This window comes from Vidua chalybeata, chromosome 7 (genome assembly GCF_026979565.1).
Source record: "Vidua chalybeata isolate OUT-0048 chromosome 7, bVidCha1 merged haplotype, whole genome shotgun sequence".
Classification (NCBI taxonomy): domain Eukaryota; kingdom Metazoa; phylum Chordata; class Aves; order Passeriformes; family Viduidae; genus Vidua; species Vidua chalybeata.
The window spans coordinates 33,796,502-33,814,392 of NC_071536.1; the positions used below are offsets into that span (position 1 = coordinate 33,796,502).

The 17,891-nt window shown below is 40.0% G+C and overlaps 1 protein-coding gene across 1 annotated transcript in view; it reads right to left on the minus strand.

Annotated features, from left to right (window-relative positions):
- The window catches only part of LOC128791082 (von Willebrand factor D and EGF domain-containing protein-like), a 230,157-nt gene that overhangs the window by 140,786 nt on the left and 71,480 nt on the right, over positions 1–17,891 (minus strand). Inside the window, exons 9-11 of the mRNA XM_053948448.1 lie at positions 15,746–16,016; positions 13,032–13,210; positions 8,511–9,454 (exon numbers count right to left, since the gene is read on the minus strand). Coding sequence (XP_053804423.1) covers positions 8,511–9,454; positions 13,032–13,210; positions 15,746–16,016 — 1,394 coding nt within the window. The remainder of the gene's footprint in view (positions 1–8,510; positions 9,455–13,031; positions 13,211–15,745; positions 16,017–17,891) is intronic.

A 17,891-nucleotide genomic window follows, 5' to 3' on the forward strand; every position in this document is an offset into this window, starting at 1 on the left:
GAAAAGGAGGCTGTACAACTCCCAGAAAGGAGAGTGTGGCAAAGGGTGGGCTGGTCTCTTCTCCCAGCTAACAAGTGGGACAAGAGGACAAGAGAAAATGGACAAGAGAAAATGGACTCAAATTGCAGCAGGGGTATAGTAACACGTGGCGAACCCTGGATGCGGGAAGAAATGATGATGTCTGGCTCTAGATCAGAAGGCTGAAGGATAGCTTTATTAAAACTATACTATATTACATTACTATTTAAAGAGATACTATCCTATTCTACATCCTTCTTACTTACCTATCTAACTAACAAACTCGTGACTCTCTGCTGAGAGCCCGAGCCACAGCTGGATCCCTTTGGTCACTGAACCCAAACAACCTTCACCAGAATCCAGCAATCACTTCAGGCAAACAATCTCCACACCACATTCCACATGGGGAAAACAAAGGAGCAGAGATAAAGATTGTTTTCTCTTCTTCTCTCTGTGTTTCTTCAAGAAATCTTGAGAGACAGAATTATGTCTCTCTGTCCAGAGAATGTGAACACCACACAGGGGAGGTTTAGATGGGATATTATGGAAACTTTCTGCACTGAAAGGGTGGTCAAGCACTGGAATGGGCATCCCTGGGGGTATTTAAAAGCTGTGTAGATGTGGCACCTGGGGACGTGGTTTAGTGCTGGGCTTAGCAGTGCTGGATTAACAGTTGGACTCACAGACCTCAGAGAATTTTTCCAACCTAAACAACTCTGTTTCCATAGTACCAGACTCCAGATCTGTGACCTTTTGCTGGCATGGAGTGAATCTGGTTTTCTGCTTTGAGGGTCTCTGGTATCCAGTATGGATTGCAGAAATGAGCCCTGAGAGACCGTGGGGAAAAAACATTTTGCGAGAACTCTCCGCATGTGAGAAATGGCCGGGCTCAATTTCACACTGAAAGCATCCTTGTGCTGCAACAATATGGTAGATTATTTTTTGCTTTAGAAATCTCACTATGACATTTTAAGTTTATTTAATCCTTCTATTTTTAAAAGGCTTACTAGCAATGTACTTCAGCTATAGAAAAGAAGAGCGTTATGCTGTTGACTACAGAATATTTCTTATTTTCCAGATGGCCTGGAGAGGTGACCTCATGTAAGGTCTGGTTGTGCATTCATGAAGCTCACTGGCACACCAAAGCAGGCCTCAGTTTTTGTCCCTCATTGCCACTTTAGGGAAGAACCCTTGGCAGCATCTTGAGGCTTCCTAAGAGTGAGTGCAGTGATGCCACAAAAAGGATTTGGGTCATCATGGAGTCATCTTGGTCCTCATGTCCACTCTAGTGCCCAATTAGTTGGTTTTAGTAATTTTCCCATGTTTAAAGTTACTGAATTAGATTAAATCTGGTTATTACACTCGGGGTTTTGTTCACAATTGGTTGAATGTTCTGGTGGATTGTGGGGTCTTTATACAACATAAAATATGATGTCAAGGCCTTAAAGGTTTGCTCTGAATTTTTGGTTTTGGTCAGCTTAAATCAGACCTTTAAATGGTTTGCAAGTTTTAATTCTAGTTTATAAATTGTTGTGAATTTGTTATTTGTCTTGTATGTGCACTGTGAGTATTTGGAGAAGGAGGTTGTTTTTTCAGGGCTTTTTGTTTTCTTTTGGATTTAATAAGATTTAAGGTTGAAATTTTCTGTGGTACCTGTAAACAGCCTGATGTAAAGAAGTTATAGGTGTGCTTCTGGGGTGCCTGGCTTTGGTCAGTTTGAATGAGACCTATAATTTTTTTTAAACTTCTCCAGCAATTTAATTCTGTGTTCTTTGGAAAATGGTTTTGTTTAGCTACATGTTCCACTGGACTGTTTTCACTGTTTTCATTTTGCATTAAAGCAAATAAACTAATCTGCAGAAAAGACTGATCTCCCTGACCTGGTTTGCAGGGAATAGAATGGTTCACTGAGCATGCAACCTTCCTTGTCCCTTATCACCAAGATTTGATATCCTTTTAAAATTCATTTTCTATTGACTTTGTAACTATAAAACTAATAGTCCTCCTCCTGCTCAGCCAGGTCTGTGCTTCGAATGGCAAGAACTGGGACTTAAACCAGTAGATTAAAGCTGGTATTGATGTTTGCCATTTCAGATGCTTGTTTATTTCATCTGCACCAGCAAAAACTAAAGTAAAACTGCTGTGAAAAGAAGAAAGGCTTCAAATCCAGCAAGAAGCTCCCAATCCCTGAGAATTGCCCACGAAGATGTTTGATGTGACTGAGAAAAATGTTTCTCTGACCAGAGTATGTGGGTGTCAGTGAGGATGCATCTGTGGTAGTTAAAGTTTGTGCTTTTTTTCTCTTTTGATTCTAAGCTGGCTTTCTTTTGTAAATTTTGTAGTTCTTCCTAAAACTTTTGTGGTTGGAGGTGCTCATTCCCCTAAAAGAACAAGAGTGCTATTTTCAAAAGGTGACAAGTTCTCTGTTCAAAAATCGATGTTTTGACAAGTACTCTCAAAGCTTAATATTTAATCATTATACCTTTTTAAGTTATGTCTGCTAATACTGGCTCTGTTTTAGCCTGAAAATAATGTATTTGTGTAAATTTTTATGGCCCAGAATAATTTTCTTCATAGAGGACGTTCCAGGTTTCATCCAATCTGGCCCTGAACACTTCCAGGGATAGGAGAGTCACAGCTTTCCTGGGCAACCTGTGCCAGGGCCTCAGTGGTGATGAGGACCACTCCTATGCAGATGGCTGGGAGAAGGAAAGTGTGTTTTGCAAATTTAAAAGATATTTTCCCCAGTTTTCTTTCAGTACTAAATTGTTTTAACTAGGAAAAAGCTGACTAACTGAACACAATGTAATCTTAAATTGCATAATATGTATCTTCATATTTATTCTTTATCTACTTTCCAATACTAGTAAGCTGAGGGGAAAAAAAAATCATAGTAAGTGGAGATAACAGGTCTCAAAAGAAAAGTTTTCATTTTCAAGCTTTATAGAACCTCTTTTATGGAGTATTGATATCTTAGTGAGACTTCTTTAATGTCAGCTTAAAGGTAATAAGAATATATCCTTAGTATCTTTAAGCCCAGTGTAAAGAACACGGTCCCAGTGGGAGGGGAGCTGTGTATTAAAGTGTGGTTTATGCTGCAATGGTACATAGGGATCTGCTTGAAATGTTCCCTGCCTTACAGGATTCATTACTGAAGAAAAATGTATTTCATAGAAACAGATGCCCCAGCTTCTAAACTTTAGTACAAGAACACTGCCTCACACCCATCAGCTGTCAAGTGAACATGAGAGGGAATGGGGAGGCTGCAGGCAGTGTAAAGTTTCAAACTTCCCTCAGCTGAATAGACAGGAAAATTCAACAGTGTGGAATGTAAAAGTCAACAATTAGTATGAGAAAAAGGGAAAAACAAAAGAACATTTGTGAAAAAGAGACCTGATTTTTGTCTTGATAGTGTAACTTCACCAAAGTGACAGGAACTGTGATTTTGTTAATATTTTGTCTACCAAAGTCAATGGAATTGTTATAATGAAGAGTAGAATTAAGCCCAATGACTTACTATTTGAAAAGAAGAAGGGCTTTTTAAGGAATAATGCAATTTAACATTTTTTATAGCAATAGTACTTTGGTGAAAAAAGCTTAAAACAGTAAGCATGGTTTTTGCTGTTCTCACAAGCACATTTGACTCATCTTATGAAATCCAATTTTGAAAAATCAATGGAATTGCTAAAGTGTACTGCATCCTCTCTGCCATAGAACATGTTTTGCCACATTAGCAAAAAGCTTGGTTGTTTTTTCTTTGTTTACAAGACCAAGTGATTAGAAAAAAAATGATCAATTCCTGTGGAAAGGGTCACAGTTTCTGGTAACTGTTTCTGGGGCCCTTGTGGTGCTATTAAATGGAATTCTCCCTTGAAGGTCTGGTCACCACAAGTTGGTCCCAGCCACAGAGAGCACCAGCCTTACACACAGCGAGCAATATTTTTCATTGTAGATATCCTGGGGATTTAGGCAATGCATTATATTTCCTTTGAAATGTCTAAGATGAATTTTTTATTTTGTCTAATATTTTAATTTATTTATTTTAATTTATGCAAGGACAGCATTTATTGAGCCAATACACCCTGATGGGTCCCTCTGCATCACATCAGCAAAACACATATTGAAAATGCCAAAAAGTATTCATTTACTTAACTCCCTAACAGCCCTTACATAGTTATTATGATCTGGAATTTTAAAATCATGGAATTGATTCAAGTGGGAGAAAAGTATTTACTTCAGTCAGTATGCTCCCATACAAAGTCTCCAAAGCAGATTGGAGTTTGATGTAGACAACGGAAATACTCTGTCTCCTTTCACCTGGGGATCCTGAAAAAACTTAAATATTTTCATTCAATGTCTTCCTCGTGCTTTGTCTTTGAAATGAAAATTAAGCTTAAAAATAAATCACAATTACATAAACAGTAAGATTTCTATAATATGTATCTGACCTTACACTCCTGGTCTGATCAAAACTCTGAGCTTATTCTTATATCAGGGATGGGATGAAGGAGAAGCGACACTTTCCATTGGAAAACCCAGCCTGAGGAACTGAAATAGCTGACCTCACACTTTTACTCATTATAAATATATTCATATAAATATATTTTAAAAATATTGCATGCTTTAATTAATATTATTTAATTACAGCACAGGAGCAGGACCCAAAGCAGACTGCTGAATTCAGAAAGGTCGATATAGCCACTCTAAAAATAACAGGGTGTAATCGATGTAGCTGCTGTGGCAGATGGGTCTGGGGGACCTGTGTGGTTGTGGTTCACAGCTCTGAAAATGCACTTGGGTTCACAGTCCCTCTTAATAACACCACTGAAATGTATTAATATGAAAATGGGATCTCTGGAAGTGTGGTAGGTGAGTGTCCCTTTCTCACCTTCCCACCATCATTTTTCGTTTGCTTTGATTTCTTTGCTGGTTAATTTTTTTCTCCCCAGAACTTTCCACGTAGAAATTTAAACTTGAAGTGTCATTACTTCACTGAAACTAATTTGTCGTTATTATTCCTCATTACCTTTTATCTTGTAATTGCTCTTTAGAGCTTCATACAATCTGCACATTACATTACTCTATGTGTGCTTTACTAGTCCTGATTTTTTTTAATAAGCAACATGGTCAATATATACAAATGGTAAGCACCAACCTGATTTGCTATCTGCTGTAATTGGATTCTGCCTTTAATTACAGGTGGTAATGACATTTTAAGCACCTTATACAGGTGTTGGAGGGGGTGGGGGTTATGAAATGTTAAGCAACATTAAGAAATTCTAAGCTTCTGGAGTGCTGCCAAGTTTCAGAGGTGCCTTTCAACTCCAAATAGCGATTTTCATGTGAGGCTAATTATAGCTCTGGCCACCTGGACTGCTCCTGTTGGAGTCAGGCAGAGCAGAGGAGTGAACTTATCTGCAAGCCATACTCCACATCTTCTCTCTTAATTTCTGTTTTCATTTAAAATCACTTCAAATATATCCTGGCCTGTATTCTGATTCCTAAAAATACTGCAGGACCATCTTTTTGTGTGTGTTTGCTGGCCAAAACCAGTGGCAGAATATATTGTTCTGTATTGGCAGCATAGCTGAGGCTGGGTGACCTTGGAAAATGTATTTGAATTTTTTTGATAGCCTCCTTGATCTTGGGGGAGTTTTAATTCACATCTATAATTCCAGCCTGAGAAAATTAGACAGAGATTTGTTTTGGAACTGATGGGAAAATATATAGCCAGCAAAAGGAGTTACCTTCTCCTTCATTAGTCATGCAGCTTCTCCTGGAAAATAACTTTTCCCTAGCCATAGCACTCAAAACTCAGCATTTCTGAGATCAACACTAATTCTCCTGATTCTTCTGTCCTGACTTTTTGAAAAGAAAGTGAAAGACACAGCACTTTTACATGTCCTGCAGGAACCTAATTCAATTCTTAATTTCTCCTCCTTTCTTTCCCTTCCTACAGAACCTCTGCTCATTAGTCACAAAGCCCAGGGGCTTATCCTGCCTGTGCTGATTTCCTGGGCTCTGCCAGCCAGGCCAGGACTCCTCAGCTCCCAGGGATGGGGCTCAAGCTGTTCTGGTTGGAGCACACAGCTTTATTTCTGAGACTGATCTTAATCTTCATCTCTAATAACATATTCTGGTTAAAGCCAGGCTTTAGTGACATCAGCAGGACCTTGGTTCTGACCCTCTCCAGTCCTCTGAAGTGACATTGCAGAGCTTGGATGTTGCTGTGTGGTGCTGCTGGGCTTTTCCCTGGGAAGAGGTGTCCCATCACACGTGTACCTTGGGTATGTAGGGGAACAGCCCTGGGGGGGTTAGCCTGGACAAAAGGAGGCTCAGGGGAGACTTTATTGCTCTCTGCACTACCTGAAAGGAGATTATACCTGGTGGGGATTGGCCTCTTCTCCCAAGTAAAAAGCAATAGGACAAGAGGCTCTTGCTGCTGTCATCACCAAGAGGTGTTTAAATTGGATATTAAGGAAAATGTATTCACTGGAAAGGTGATCAGGCATTGGAACAGGCAGTCCAGGGAAGTAATGGAGCCACCATGCCTGTAAGTGTTCAAAAAACCACCTCAGATGTGACACTTGGGGACATGGTTTAGTGGTGAAGATGGCAGTGCTGGGTTAAGGGTTGGATTCCAATGATCTCCCAGATCTTTTCCAATCTAAATGATCCCATGCTGTCTGTGTAGAACATTTCTGCATGTGAAATGTGAAAACAAGCAAATATCCTTAAATATATTCTGAATGAAATTCGAAAATCAAGAACAGCTAAAGGTGAAGCTCCCATGGAGGCTTGTCTTGATTGACTCTACCAAATTATCTAGATGACCTTTTTCTTAGTATTACAATATCAGGGTGATTGGCATGTCAGAACTAAGATTTTATTTCTCCTTGTAGGGGATACGACCTCTGGCTGTATGTATAGATCTGCTTTATATTTCATTCACAAGATCAGGTATATATATATATATATATATATATATATATATATATATATAAAAAACAGCTTCTCTATTTTTGTATACATAGAAAAATATTCTAAATCACTAATAAATGGATTACTAAATAATCTTTAATAATGGACCTCCTTGCAGCTCATTCCATTGATTCACTCTAGACTGTGGCAGTACTTTTTCCTCTCCACAGTTAATGTTGAAATGAATTTATTGTGTGAAGTTTTCTCCTAACTTCAATGCACCAAAGACAAGAGAGAACATCTTGAACACTAAGCAAGCCAGTTGTTACCTTGGTTTTAATTTTTCTGGGTTTTTTTTATTCTCAATTTTCCTCCAACTCAGGAAAAAACATTGTCTAGACAAGACGACCCAGCACCTTGTCCAGCTGAACATTGAAAATGAACAAGGCAAAGGCAGCAAGAGACAGAAAAAGCAGTCAGGACAGAGGAAGGCAATGACTTTGGGGGTGTTTGCCACAGCTGATGTGTGTTTGTTTTCCAGTTCTCACCTCCCTGTGCAATTGCAGGCTGAGCTCTGTTCTCTGTCCTTGTTTATATTTGATGTCACAGCAAGAAGACAAGGTGCCATTAGCTTTTACTTGAAAGGTCATATTGAAGCTATTTTCCTCTAATCTGAGAGATTTCAGCCATAGCAAAATAAAATTTTAAAGTTTGGCCTAAGCAAGCCCCCTAACCCCTCTGTATCACAGAGAAATAAGTTAAACATTGAATTGTATGTTGGACAATTGCTTCAAAATTGCTCAACTCACTTTTCAGTCCCTGGTGTCAGTTACTCTCTGTGTGAAAGAGAACGAATTATTCCATATTTGGGAAGTTATTATGCAAATTTTAGCCTGTCATTAACAAAAAAAAAAAAAAAGGATGTCAGGATATATTTTAACTGCTTTAAACCCATGCACTGAAGTAATGTTTAATGTGAAGAATATGGGTGATCCCATATCTGATAATAAATGCATTGGGGTGTCAGATGTGCCACTGGGCTCCTGGGGCTGGCTGGAGATTTGGGTGTCTCAGCTAAGCCATGGTGACTGACCCTAGACTGACACTATTTGATGGTTTTGGCAGGGTTACTTGTTCATTTTGTCACTTTTAATTTTGTTTTGTTGCTAGTATAGTGTTTGAAATTCAAACTTTACTTTCTCTTGACCAGGAAAAAAAAAAGAAGACATATCTCTACAGTGTTTACATGAGTATTGACCACAAGGTGAGCAGGACGCTCCTCTTTTTTGTGAGAAGCCTGCTTGTCAGCATGCCAGTGATAGATCAGATGTAAAGAAAATCACTTCTGCAAAACCAATTTGCTAAGGGGCTTGTAAAATCCATTTTTAAAAAGTTACTGAGGCAAAAAAAAGTGAAGGACCAGCCAACCAGATATTTTGATTGGCTCTTCAAGGTCAAAACCTGATTACTAATTCATCAAATACCTTACTGGTAGCGCTGCTTGAAGAGCAGACAACTCCGTGCAGATGTTCCACCTAATAATGCCAATATGGAAAGAATGCTTTACTCACTTTTGGCGATGCTGCAGTCGTAGGAGCTGTGGCCCCCAAGGCACTGGCAGCCCAGCTCCGTGCAGCGTCCGCGGCCGTTACAGAGCGCGGGACACCGGAGAGCAGCGAGGATCTCCTCCCGGGAAGCAGATGGCTGGTTTCCAACAGGGAACTCTCCCTTCCTGCTCCCCAGCACTCTCCTTTCACACTCATTCTCCAAAAGGGCTGTCAGTGCCCTCGCCCAAGCCACGTCATCCTTGAGCTGCAGGTCCAGTAGGCAAATATCGATTGCCTCATCCAGGTGTTTTGCCAGGAGGCCTTTACATGCCAAGCCAATGGTGGAATTTGCAAGAATTTGGTGGCAAATTTCCTGAGCTTTGGTGGCAGTCAGGCCATTGGGAGTGGGCCATGACAGTGGAAATCTCATCCGAACCCCTTCAAAGTAGTCCTCGGGGAAAAAATATGCAAAGCTGTCTGAGTGTCTCTGGGCGGGGCCGTGCAATGGGTGAAAGGATGAGTATTTAAAATACTTGTCTTGCCTCTTTGCTTTCCTTAGGTCTCCTGTTGGCTTGGTAGAGTCAATGGAACTGTTGCTATTCATGGAAACATTGTGTGGGAGGAGCTTTAGTGGGATCTCGGGGCTTCTTCGCTTTTGGACTGATCTAGAAAAATATCTTTGACCAAAAGTCTTGATCGGTGGTTTGGCATCTTTTCTCAAAGTTGACTCTGTTTCTGCGTGAGTGACAAACTCAGATGTAACATCCAGATATGGGATTGCAAAGCTGTGGTCCACAGGGTCATGATGGCAGCCAGAGGGTTCAGGGGAAGGAGTCTGAAAGGCATTTTTTGTGTTTACCATGGGGACAGGCTTGGTGCTCCCCTTCTGGCATCTGCAGAAACTTTTCCTTTGCTTCCTCTCAGAGGGTGCTGGAGTTTTGTCAAATAAACTCTTCCCTGGAGGAATTCTGATTTAAAAATAGGAAGGGATCAGAAGGAGAAAACTTTCAACAAATTAGTCTATCATACAAGAAAACTTTCATTGAGGGTAGGATAAGCAAAAATTCCCAGTCTACAACAGTACTTGAGAAAATGCTTAAATCTAACATCTGTTTTCTTTAGTCACTTTTGCACTGCCCTTCTTGAGTTGTCCTGTGTGTTTTCTAGCACTTCGTGGAGACTTTTTATACCAGATGTTTAAGTGGTTTGCTGGAGCGCTGCCTAACTGCTTGACTTCTCTTTGCAGGACTTTCTCTGAGGTGCAGGTTACCCTTTGTGTATTATACATGAAATAAGGCCTTGGATTTGTCCCTGGGTGACACAGCTAACTCTTGGAGAATGACAAAAAAGTCGTATTTGTTTCAAATCCTACATTATGAAAATCATCTTTATCTCTGTGCCTGATCTACCCTCTAAGATGTATATAGCTGACTTTTTTATTTTAAATGTCTTCCCCCCCCCTTTTTTTTTTTTTTTTGTTTTGCATACTTCATTTCATTCTTTCCTTCTGCTAGAGTTTTTTTGATTTTTTTTCTTTCAACACAAAGCAGTTCTCTATTGATCACAGGGCTAGGCTATCATATAAGCTGAGATGATTCTCTTCCCCCTTTTAAATTTAGCCTTTAATGATGGACAAACTTCTAGAGACTTAGTTTGAACAATCAGCCATGACTGAAGTTTCTTCAGAAATCTCATATCTCTTATTGATCTTATTTGTGCAGCACAAGAGGAATCCTATAGCTTCAAGGGAAAGGATATGTTTCTTGTCCCAACATTTGGCAGCATGTCATTACCAGACAAATTTGAAATAGCACCAAAAATTAAAATTATTTTGGCATTAACTTTGTCTTGCAGCCAGAATGTTGGGGTTTCAGGAAAGTGAGAGCATTCGCCAACATATGGGAGCCAAACACTAGATACTGTTGTTGGAAACTGTAATTGCCTTTATCCAATTTGTTAGAAATACATTTTAAATGGCATATTTGATATTACCATTTTGATCATTGACACAATCATAACTTTTGAATAGAACATCTCAGTGACACTGTCAAAATGAACCTATTTATCTTTCTGAAACATGAGTGCAAACATTTAGGGAACAGTTTTGCCCAAAGTGTGGGCTCAGCAGGAGACAGTATGAGACAAAAGGGTGGTTTTCATGCTCATGGAAATGCACAAGCTGTTCTGCACTTCCCTGAAGCCTAGGAAAATCAAACATTTTTGATGATTGAGAGACTTGTCCTTTGGACAAAACATTTTAGTGTCTGAATGAGTGTCCTTCACGTTCCATTCCTCTGGTTCTAATAGAAGGGTTATCTGCCCCTGAAGCTTCCCTGACTCAGCATCAAGTAAATTTAAACCTAGACTAAGGCAGCAGCAGAAGATCCTCCTTTGATATAATACTACATAAACTAGAGGCTATTGTAAATATTATTTATTTAAGAAAAAAAAATCAACCACATAAACTGGTCCAGAATCAGGACAGAAACTTAACCCACCAATGAAAATTTCACTAAAATAAAACTCTTTTGCCTTGATATTTTATTGAAACAAAATCCTCTGTTAATCCTACATGAAACCAATTACCTTCTTTTGGTCAGCACCTGTCCACGGAACAGGGGTGTATGGTGTGGAAAGAATGGAAACCCCATCCTTCCTCACAGTCAGGCACATACCAGCAGCTCCTCAGTGAGCTCAGATGTGCCCTCTGTCCCCTGCATGAGATGACCAAACTATCATTCCTTTGAGTCACCCACTATAATCCAGGAAGAACTAAAAAAGTTTTTTTCATCTAATTGAGTTGGATGCTATTATAGAGAAAGCATCCAGAATTTAACAGCATTTCTGCTGGTTTCTTGGTATATTTTTAAATGTTTGAAGATTTTATTTTGCCTATTTAAATCACATGTTTGAAAATTCATCTCTTCTCTTGTTGCTATTAAGTGGCTGGGAAGCTCTGATGTTGTTTTATTGCTTAAAAGTTGTGTTGGAAAGCTTGTTTAAAAGTTGTGTTGGAAAGCTGGTGTGTAAAACTGATCTGTGCATGCAGGGCCCTGCAGCTGCTTGAGGGAGGTGGGAGCCAGGGAAAGCTCTGAACTGCCAGATGGTGGGCACTCAGACTAGCTTCAGGTGCTGGAGAAAACCTAGCATGCTTTCAGAGTTATTTAAAATGAAATTAAAACCAGCAGCAGTAAAGTCACCCTCTAGCCTTTGATTTTTACTGGGTCGTTTCTCTGTGAGTGGATCAGAGAATGATCCAGTCTCCTCTGGAGGTTACCTTAGTTTCTCTATTGGCTTGGTTTTTTAACCAGGTTCTGAGGGGTCCTTGAGAATCCATCGTTGGGAGTAGTGCAAGATGAAACTCACCACCCCTCTTGTCCTTCTCACTTAGCAGGAGCTTCTGCCTTCCCTGAAGAATCTCCATCACACAGCCCTAGAAAACTCCTCAGTGTTTCATAACTAAATTCCTTTGCACTGCGTTTTGGCTTCAGCTTTTTCAACAAAATTGCTTTGAGCAAGTTCTCCTAAGGAACTTTTAGCCCTTTTTTGGGGTAATGAGTTATTGGTTGGTTCTTGCACCAAGATATTTCTCCATTTGCCTTCCCAGAAGCAATCTCTGACTGATTACCTCATTATTAGGATGCTGATGATGGCTGTTGAATTCAAAATAGTAGAATTGATAATGACAGGCCAAAATAGACATTAAATAGCCATTACTTAGGCCCACTGAATAGAACTAGAATATGGCAGAGGTGCTTGTTTATGTTCTGAAGTGTAAGAAGTCTAAAAATTCATTGTTCCTACAGGATTGTGCTGGGTTCCCATGTACAGATTAAGTGCAATGTTACAGTATTTTGCCTTCTTTTTCCTTACTTCACAAACCAGGCTACACAAGCAAACCCATTTTGGTTTTAGGAACACCTATGTTTGAAGCTCAGCAACAGAAATTAAAATGTGGGATAGGGATAGAGACAGGAGTAGGGATAGGGACAGGGACTGAGACAGGGAGATGTCAGAGTCAGACTCCTGGCTCTGTTTCCAGACCATCTGTCCCAGAAAGCACAAGTTTTCAGAGCTCACTGTCATCATTAGTAGAGTTGATACTAGGTTTTAGCATGGTACATATATTACCAGCCTTTATCAAAATGCAACATTTAATCTATACTCATATATTGTAATTAGCGTTCAGGAATAACAAGAGAAATACGAAACCCTTAATTAATCCCTATCGTCAGTTACCTACATTTTCAAGTGTGGGTGAGAACTGCATTTTTTTTAACAGCTGAGAGGGATCTTAACACAGCTGTTAACATGGCATCACTTGTGAATATAAAACTTCTCTCTTGGTAACCCCTGATGTGTTTTGTGCTGACTGAAAATTAAGCCCCGTGCTGCTGGGATGGAGATGGGTCTTCAGGCTTCTCCCTTAGCTTAAGGAGATCTCTCTGTCAGGCCATTAGTGGAGTCTGAATGAAATAAACCCATCAAGGCCATGTGGAACACTGCTAGGAGCCTCTCCTGGGTGGGATCTCTGTGGCTTTGTACCTCCACTCCTCTATGAAGTCTTCCTCGGGCACGTTGTTGAGGTCGTTGTGAGCCATCCCGTCAAAGAGGCCACACAAGCCCCGCGTGCTGTTGAAGTCCCTGCCCGGTGTCCTCACTGTCACACCCATTCCCCACTCGCTCAGGTCCGCTCGAACAAATGCTCCTGAAGGGAACAGGATCTGAAGAGGCAGGGGAAAAAAAAAAAAAAAAAAAAAAAAAGCCCCAGTGAATTGAAGCTCTTACCAAGCTTTTTATGCAATAAAAAACGTCTATTTCCATAAGCGAAAATTTCAAAGCAGGACGTTAGTGATGGCAGAGGTAATTTAAGATCACTTAGAAACACTATAAATATTTATTTGTGCTATTATTTAGCTTGCTTTCAGATTCCATGGCATTAATATCTGATAGCATTACATAAATATATAACTCCATGAGTACTTTCTTCTTAAATTAATATTTGCATCCATTGAAGTTTTCTCAGTGGTAAGTTACCAGCTAATTTTTGAAGTGGCTACCATGACAATAAGGCCACCTTTGTGTCTTTTATATTAATAATTTCATAATAATAACTTTTTTTAGAGAAACTGCCGAGATTGAAAAATATCTTTCTTCCTTCTGAACAACTGTTTCATTTTCCAAGGCTGGATTATCCAGAAAATGATTGTGTTTTAAAGTGGATAAAGCAATTTTCTCATTAAAGGACTAGTGGTAGGCTTACACTGACCTTTAAAAGGAAAAAAAACCCAATCTGGCAGGGTTCAAAACAAGAAGTAACTGTGTGGATAATGGATTTTTCAGATTGGTTTACTAACCAAATAATAAGAAGGGGAAAAAAAAAAAGCAAAAAGAAAATATCTGTTCAACTGATTTTTTTTTATTTGCTGTATTTTTACAGGTTAAAAAAACTATTTGAAAATTATCTGGGCCTGGAGAGGGAGTAGAAACTTACTACCCTGATAAGTAGCATTAATACTTTCTTTTTATCCAAAATTAAACATTTTAAGTTAATCTTAAAAAATACATTAGAGTTGCAAACATCTCATTATAATAATTTCAAAAGAACGATTTTCCTTTTTTAAGTGGCCCCTGCCTAAATATAATTTATTCATCCAAATAATGTCCTTTGTTTTCCTTTATTTTGGGTGGGGATTTTCTGGTCCCTTTGAAGTTCCTCACCATCAAATCTACTCATATCTGTGAAGGTGTAACAAGCTCATATTTTTATTCTTGTGCTTGAATCCAGAGTTTACTCAGAGTTTGGCTTCACTAAATTTTAATTCTGCCCATTTTAGTTCCCCATTACTTCAGGCTTTTTCTAGAGGGCTGCATGTAAAACCCTTGCAATCAGAACTGCATGAGCTGCTTAGTCTTCTGCACTGTCCAGATTAATATTTCCAGGTGTGGATTTATTTTGGGAGTTTGGAGGGCTCTAACCCTTTCCCTTTCTGCTGCCTGGGGCAACGCATCCCACCTGGATTTAATGCTGCTAATTGAGGCTTCAAAGAAGGTTTTTTGAGACCTCAGTCTGCAGAGTTATTTAGTGACTGCCTGCTGGAAGCTGCCACTTTGCATGACCCAGCCCCATTCCAATCCTCCTTGAACGTTGTGGGAGCCAGTTCCTGAGCTGCATGAGGATAATGATGGACAAGTGCTGGGAGAATTGGGATGCACCCAGCTCGGTGGTGTGCTCAGGGATCTTGTTCACTGCTGGACAGTTCCTGTAGATTCCCACTCACGTCACAGCAGGATTCATATTGTGTCCCCAGTCTGCCCTGATTTGTTTCCCCGAGTTTTACCTCAGGTGTAAATGAGAATAGGGATTCCTTGCTAAGATTATCCTAGTAATAAAACAGTAATTATATTGCATTCAGTTGCAAAATGAAATGACAGCTTGATTCCTGCTTTTTCTCTATTCTATAATTAACAGACTTTCAATTACTACCTTCCTGAGGTCTATTCCAAGTGAGAGCACAAGGAGAGCCAAGCACAGGCACTTCCTGCATCATTCTGGCTCTGCTGTGGACCGATCTTCATCCAAAACATTTCATGGCAATAAATCTTGATGATACAGCTCTAGGATAAAATTATCTTCTTGGCCATAATTTGTGGCTCTTTTCCTTACCAAAACCCCTGGTGCAGCCTGCTCTTATTTTTCTAGTGATTTCAGTATATTAGTGTGGATAAGCAATACTTATGCAAAGTAAGTTGTGGCCATATATTTGTTTAGGAAAATGCTTTATGTTACGGCAAATGTTGCACATTTACAGCCCATTTTCATAGCTTTTGGGGGCTCTCTGGATCTGACTAATAGTGTCTTACTGCTCCACTCAAAAACTCCATTACTCTGCTACCTGTGATCTTTCCTTGCATATTTATATCTTGAGCTCTGCAAAGAAATTTGCTTTATGTGATGTGGTTGGGTAGTGCCTGGCATAAGCAAACACGGAGTGGGCTGCCGTGCTGCAGAGAGTAAGCAGTGCTATCAGAGCTCCGCTGTGTCGCCAAGAAATTTCAAGAGGTATTTGTTCTGTTTTGTTTTACAGTTTGCTAAACCAACACTTTAACCCTGCCCCTCATTTTGCAGTACATTTGGCTGGAGGTGCTCTGATGGCTTCAGATATTTTCGTAGCAACTTCATTGATAATTCAGAAATATCAAACGCGTGTTCTCAAAGCACAACCACCACAAGAGCGCTCAACCGTCCACACACGTACTGTTATTTTCCTGCCTCCGTAGGACTTCAGGATTTTCACTTGTGGCGATGCCTCGGTGCTTTTGATGGTCAGCTGTGGCCCGCTGTCCTGAAAGTGGCCATTGCAGGTGTCCAGCACCACGGTGTCACCCCCTTCTCGTGCAGCCACCCCGCAGTTGCAGGCGGTGGCGGAGCGGTGGCCGCCACAATCCCACTGCCGGATGTGCACCTCGAACGCCCGCGACTCGCTGCGGCACAGCAGGAACGTCCCGATTTTATGGCTGTCGTAGCGCCTGAACAGCCACAAAGAAACAAAACCAGACAGGGTTAGACACCCTCAGCATGTACCTGTGTGTCGCCCAGGCCCCCAGCGGGTAATAATTAGCACTGGCTCCATGATTGCAGAAGGCTGATCAATTGCTTTATTAAATCACCCTATACTATATTATACTGTACTCATTAAGAAACTCAGTATCCCTTACAGCCAGTCCGATACAGCTTTGACCTAATTGGTCAATTAATTTAAACACCATCCAGTGTCTAATTAAGAAATCACTTTTTGGTAAACAAATCTCCATGACACATTCTACATGTGTGCGACAGCAGGTGCAACAAGTGGAGATAAGAATTGTTTCTCATTCTTTTCTCTGATTTTCTCACAGCCTTCCCCAGGAAAAAGCCTGGGAAAGTCTGTGCCTGCTCTCTGTGGCCAGAGAGTTGCTGCCACACCTGTGTCGGGTGTTTGCTGGCACTCATACTCCATAATTAGAGCAGAGTGCTGGCTGGCCTTGGAGGAGGGAAGAGCACACGTGGGGAAGAGTTTCTCTGGCTCTGTATCCAAGGGAACGCCGCGGCAGTTGTTAGCTGGAAGTGCGTAAGAATTCCTGTGAAAAGCAGGAGTTGTGTCCCAGCTGCTGCCATGGCAATGGGCATAGATAAAAAAGGGTAAACATTTGATATAAAGCAAATGGGAAGAAGTTTCCTGCCTCCAGGTCTTAATAAATATATTTTGGTTCTAACTGGTTGCTTTTAGAGCACAATGTTCTTCAAAGGGAAATCAGTGCTCAAATAACCTCTTCTGTGACTAATCACCAAATTTTACAAGTCTGGCTGTGGTTAGGTAAAGGTTTCCAGTGAAAATCTGGGATTCTACTGAAAGCCAGCTAAAATGAAGTTTGTTCCTCCCCCTCAACGACTTGCCCCTAAGCACAACTTTCACACTCAGTGGATCAGCAATCAGCACAAGCCAGCGTGGAGAACAATTTAGGACTTTCATTCTTTCCTATAAGGAACGTCCCTGCTCCATCTGGGTGAAGCAAGAGCAGGATAAATTTAATAACTTTGCAAGTGTTTGGCCTCTGCATGAACCATCTGCAACCTCCGGGGTTTCCACAACAGAGGCCTGTGAGAGGATCCTTTTCTCCTTGTTCTTTGTGCTCTCACTCCATAAACTTGTCTCATTTTCATTCTCTTTTATTCTGTTATATAAAAGGATATAGTAGCCATATACTTAATATTTGTTGTTGATGTTTTCTCCCTATAAGCCAACAGCTTCCATCTTTAAAAACAATGGATTATTCTGCTTTCTTTTAAGGCACTGTGATTAGGTTTAAACTAAATTTTAATGAAATTAATTAATATGGAAACTAAACTAGAAGCTTATAATAATAAGCTTTATTATTTTCTACAATAAAAAAACATTAAAAGGAATGTATAAAATGTTTCTACTAAGTAACAGGATTATTTTTTAAACAGTGCCATAAAAACATCCACATTGTTTCAGGCCATTAATGTTTCTTATGCAGAGGAACAAATGGCTTGAAAACTGTGACTTTTTCACATGTATATTTCTGTGTTTTGCTCCTCTTCAGAAAAAAAAAAGCTATAGATAACTTTGTAGCTTAAAACACAGTAAAAAATTTAAACTCCAGCTCCTTTTCTCTGATAGAAAAAAACATCTGACTTTATCTTTCATCTTGAAAAACTTAGGTTGGCCATAAAGTGATAAGGTATTGAATGGTTCTGTCTCATCCTATTTTCTAATCAGATATATAAATCCTGTATTACACTGCATAGATGGTGCTGCTGCAATTGATCAGAACTGAGGACAACATAAAAAAATAGAAAATCTCTTTAAACCTCTAGTACTCGCTCCATTTGGATATTTT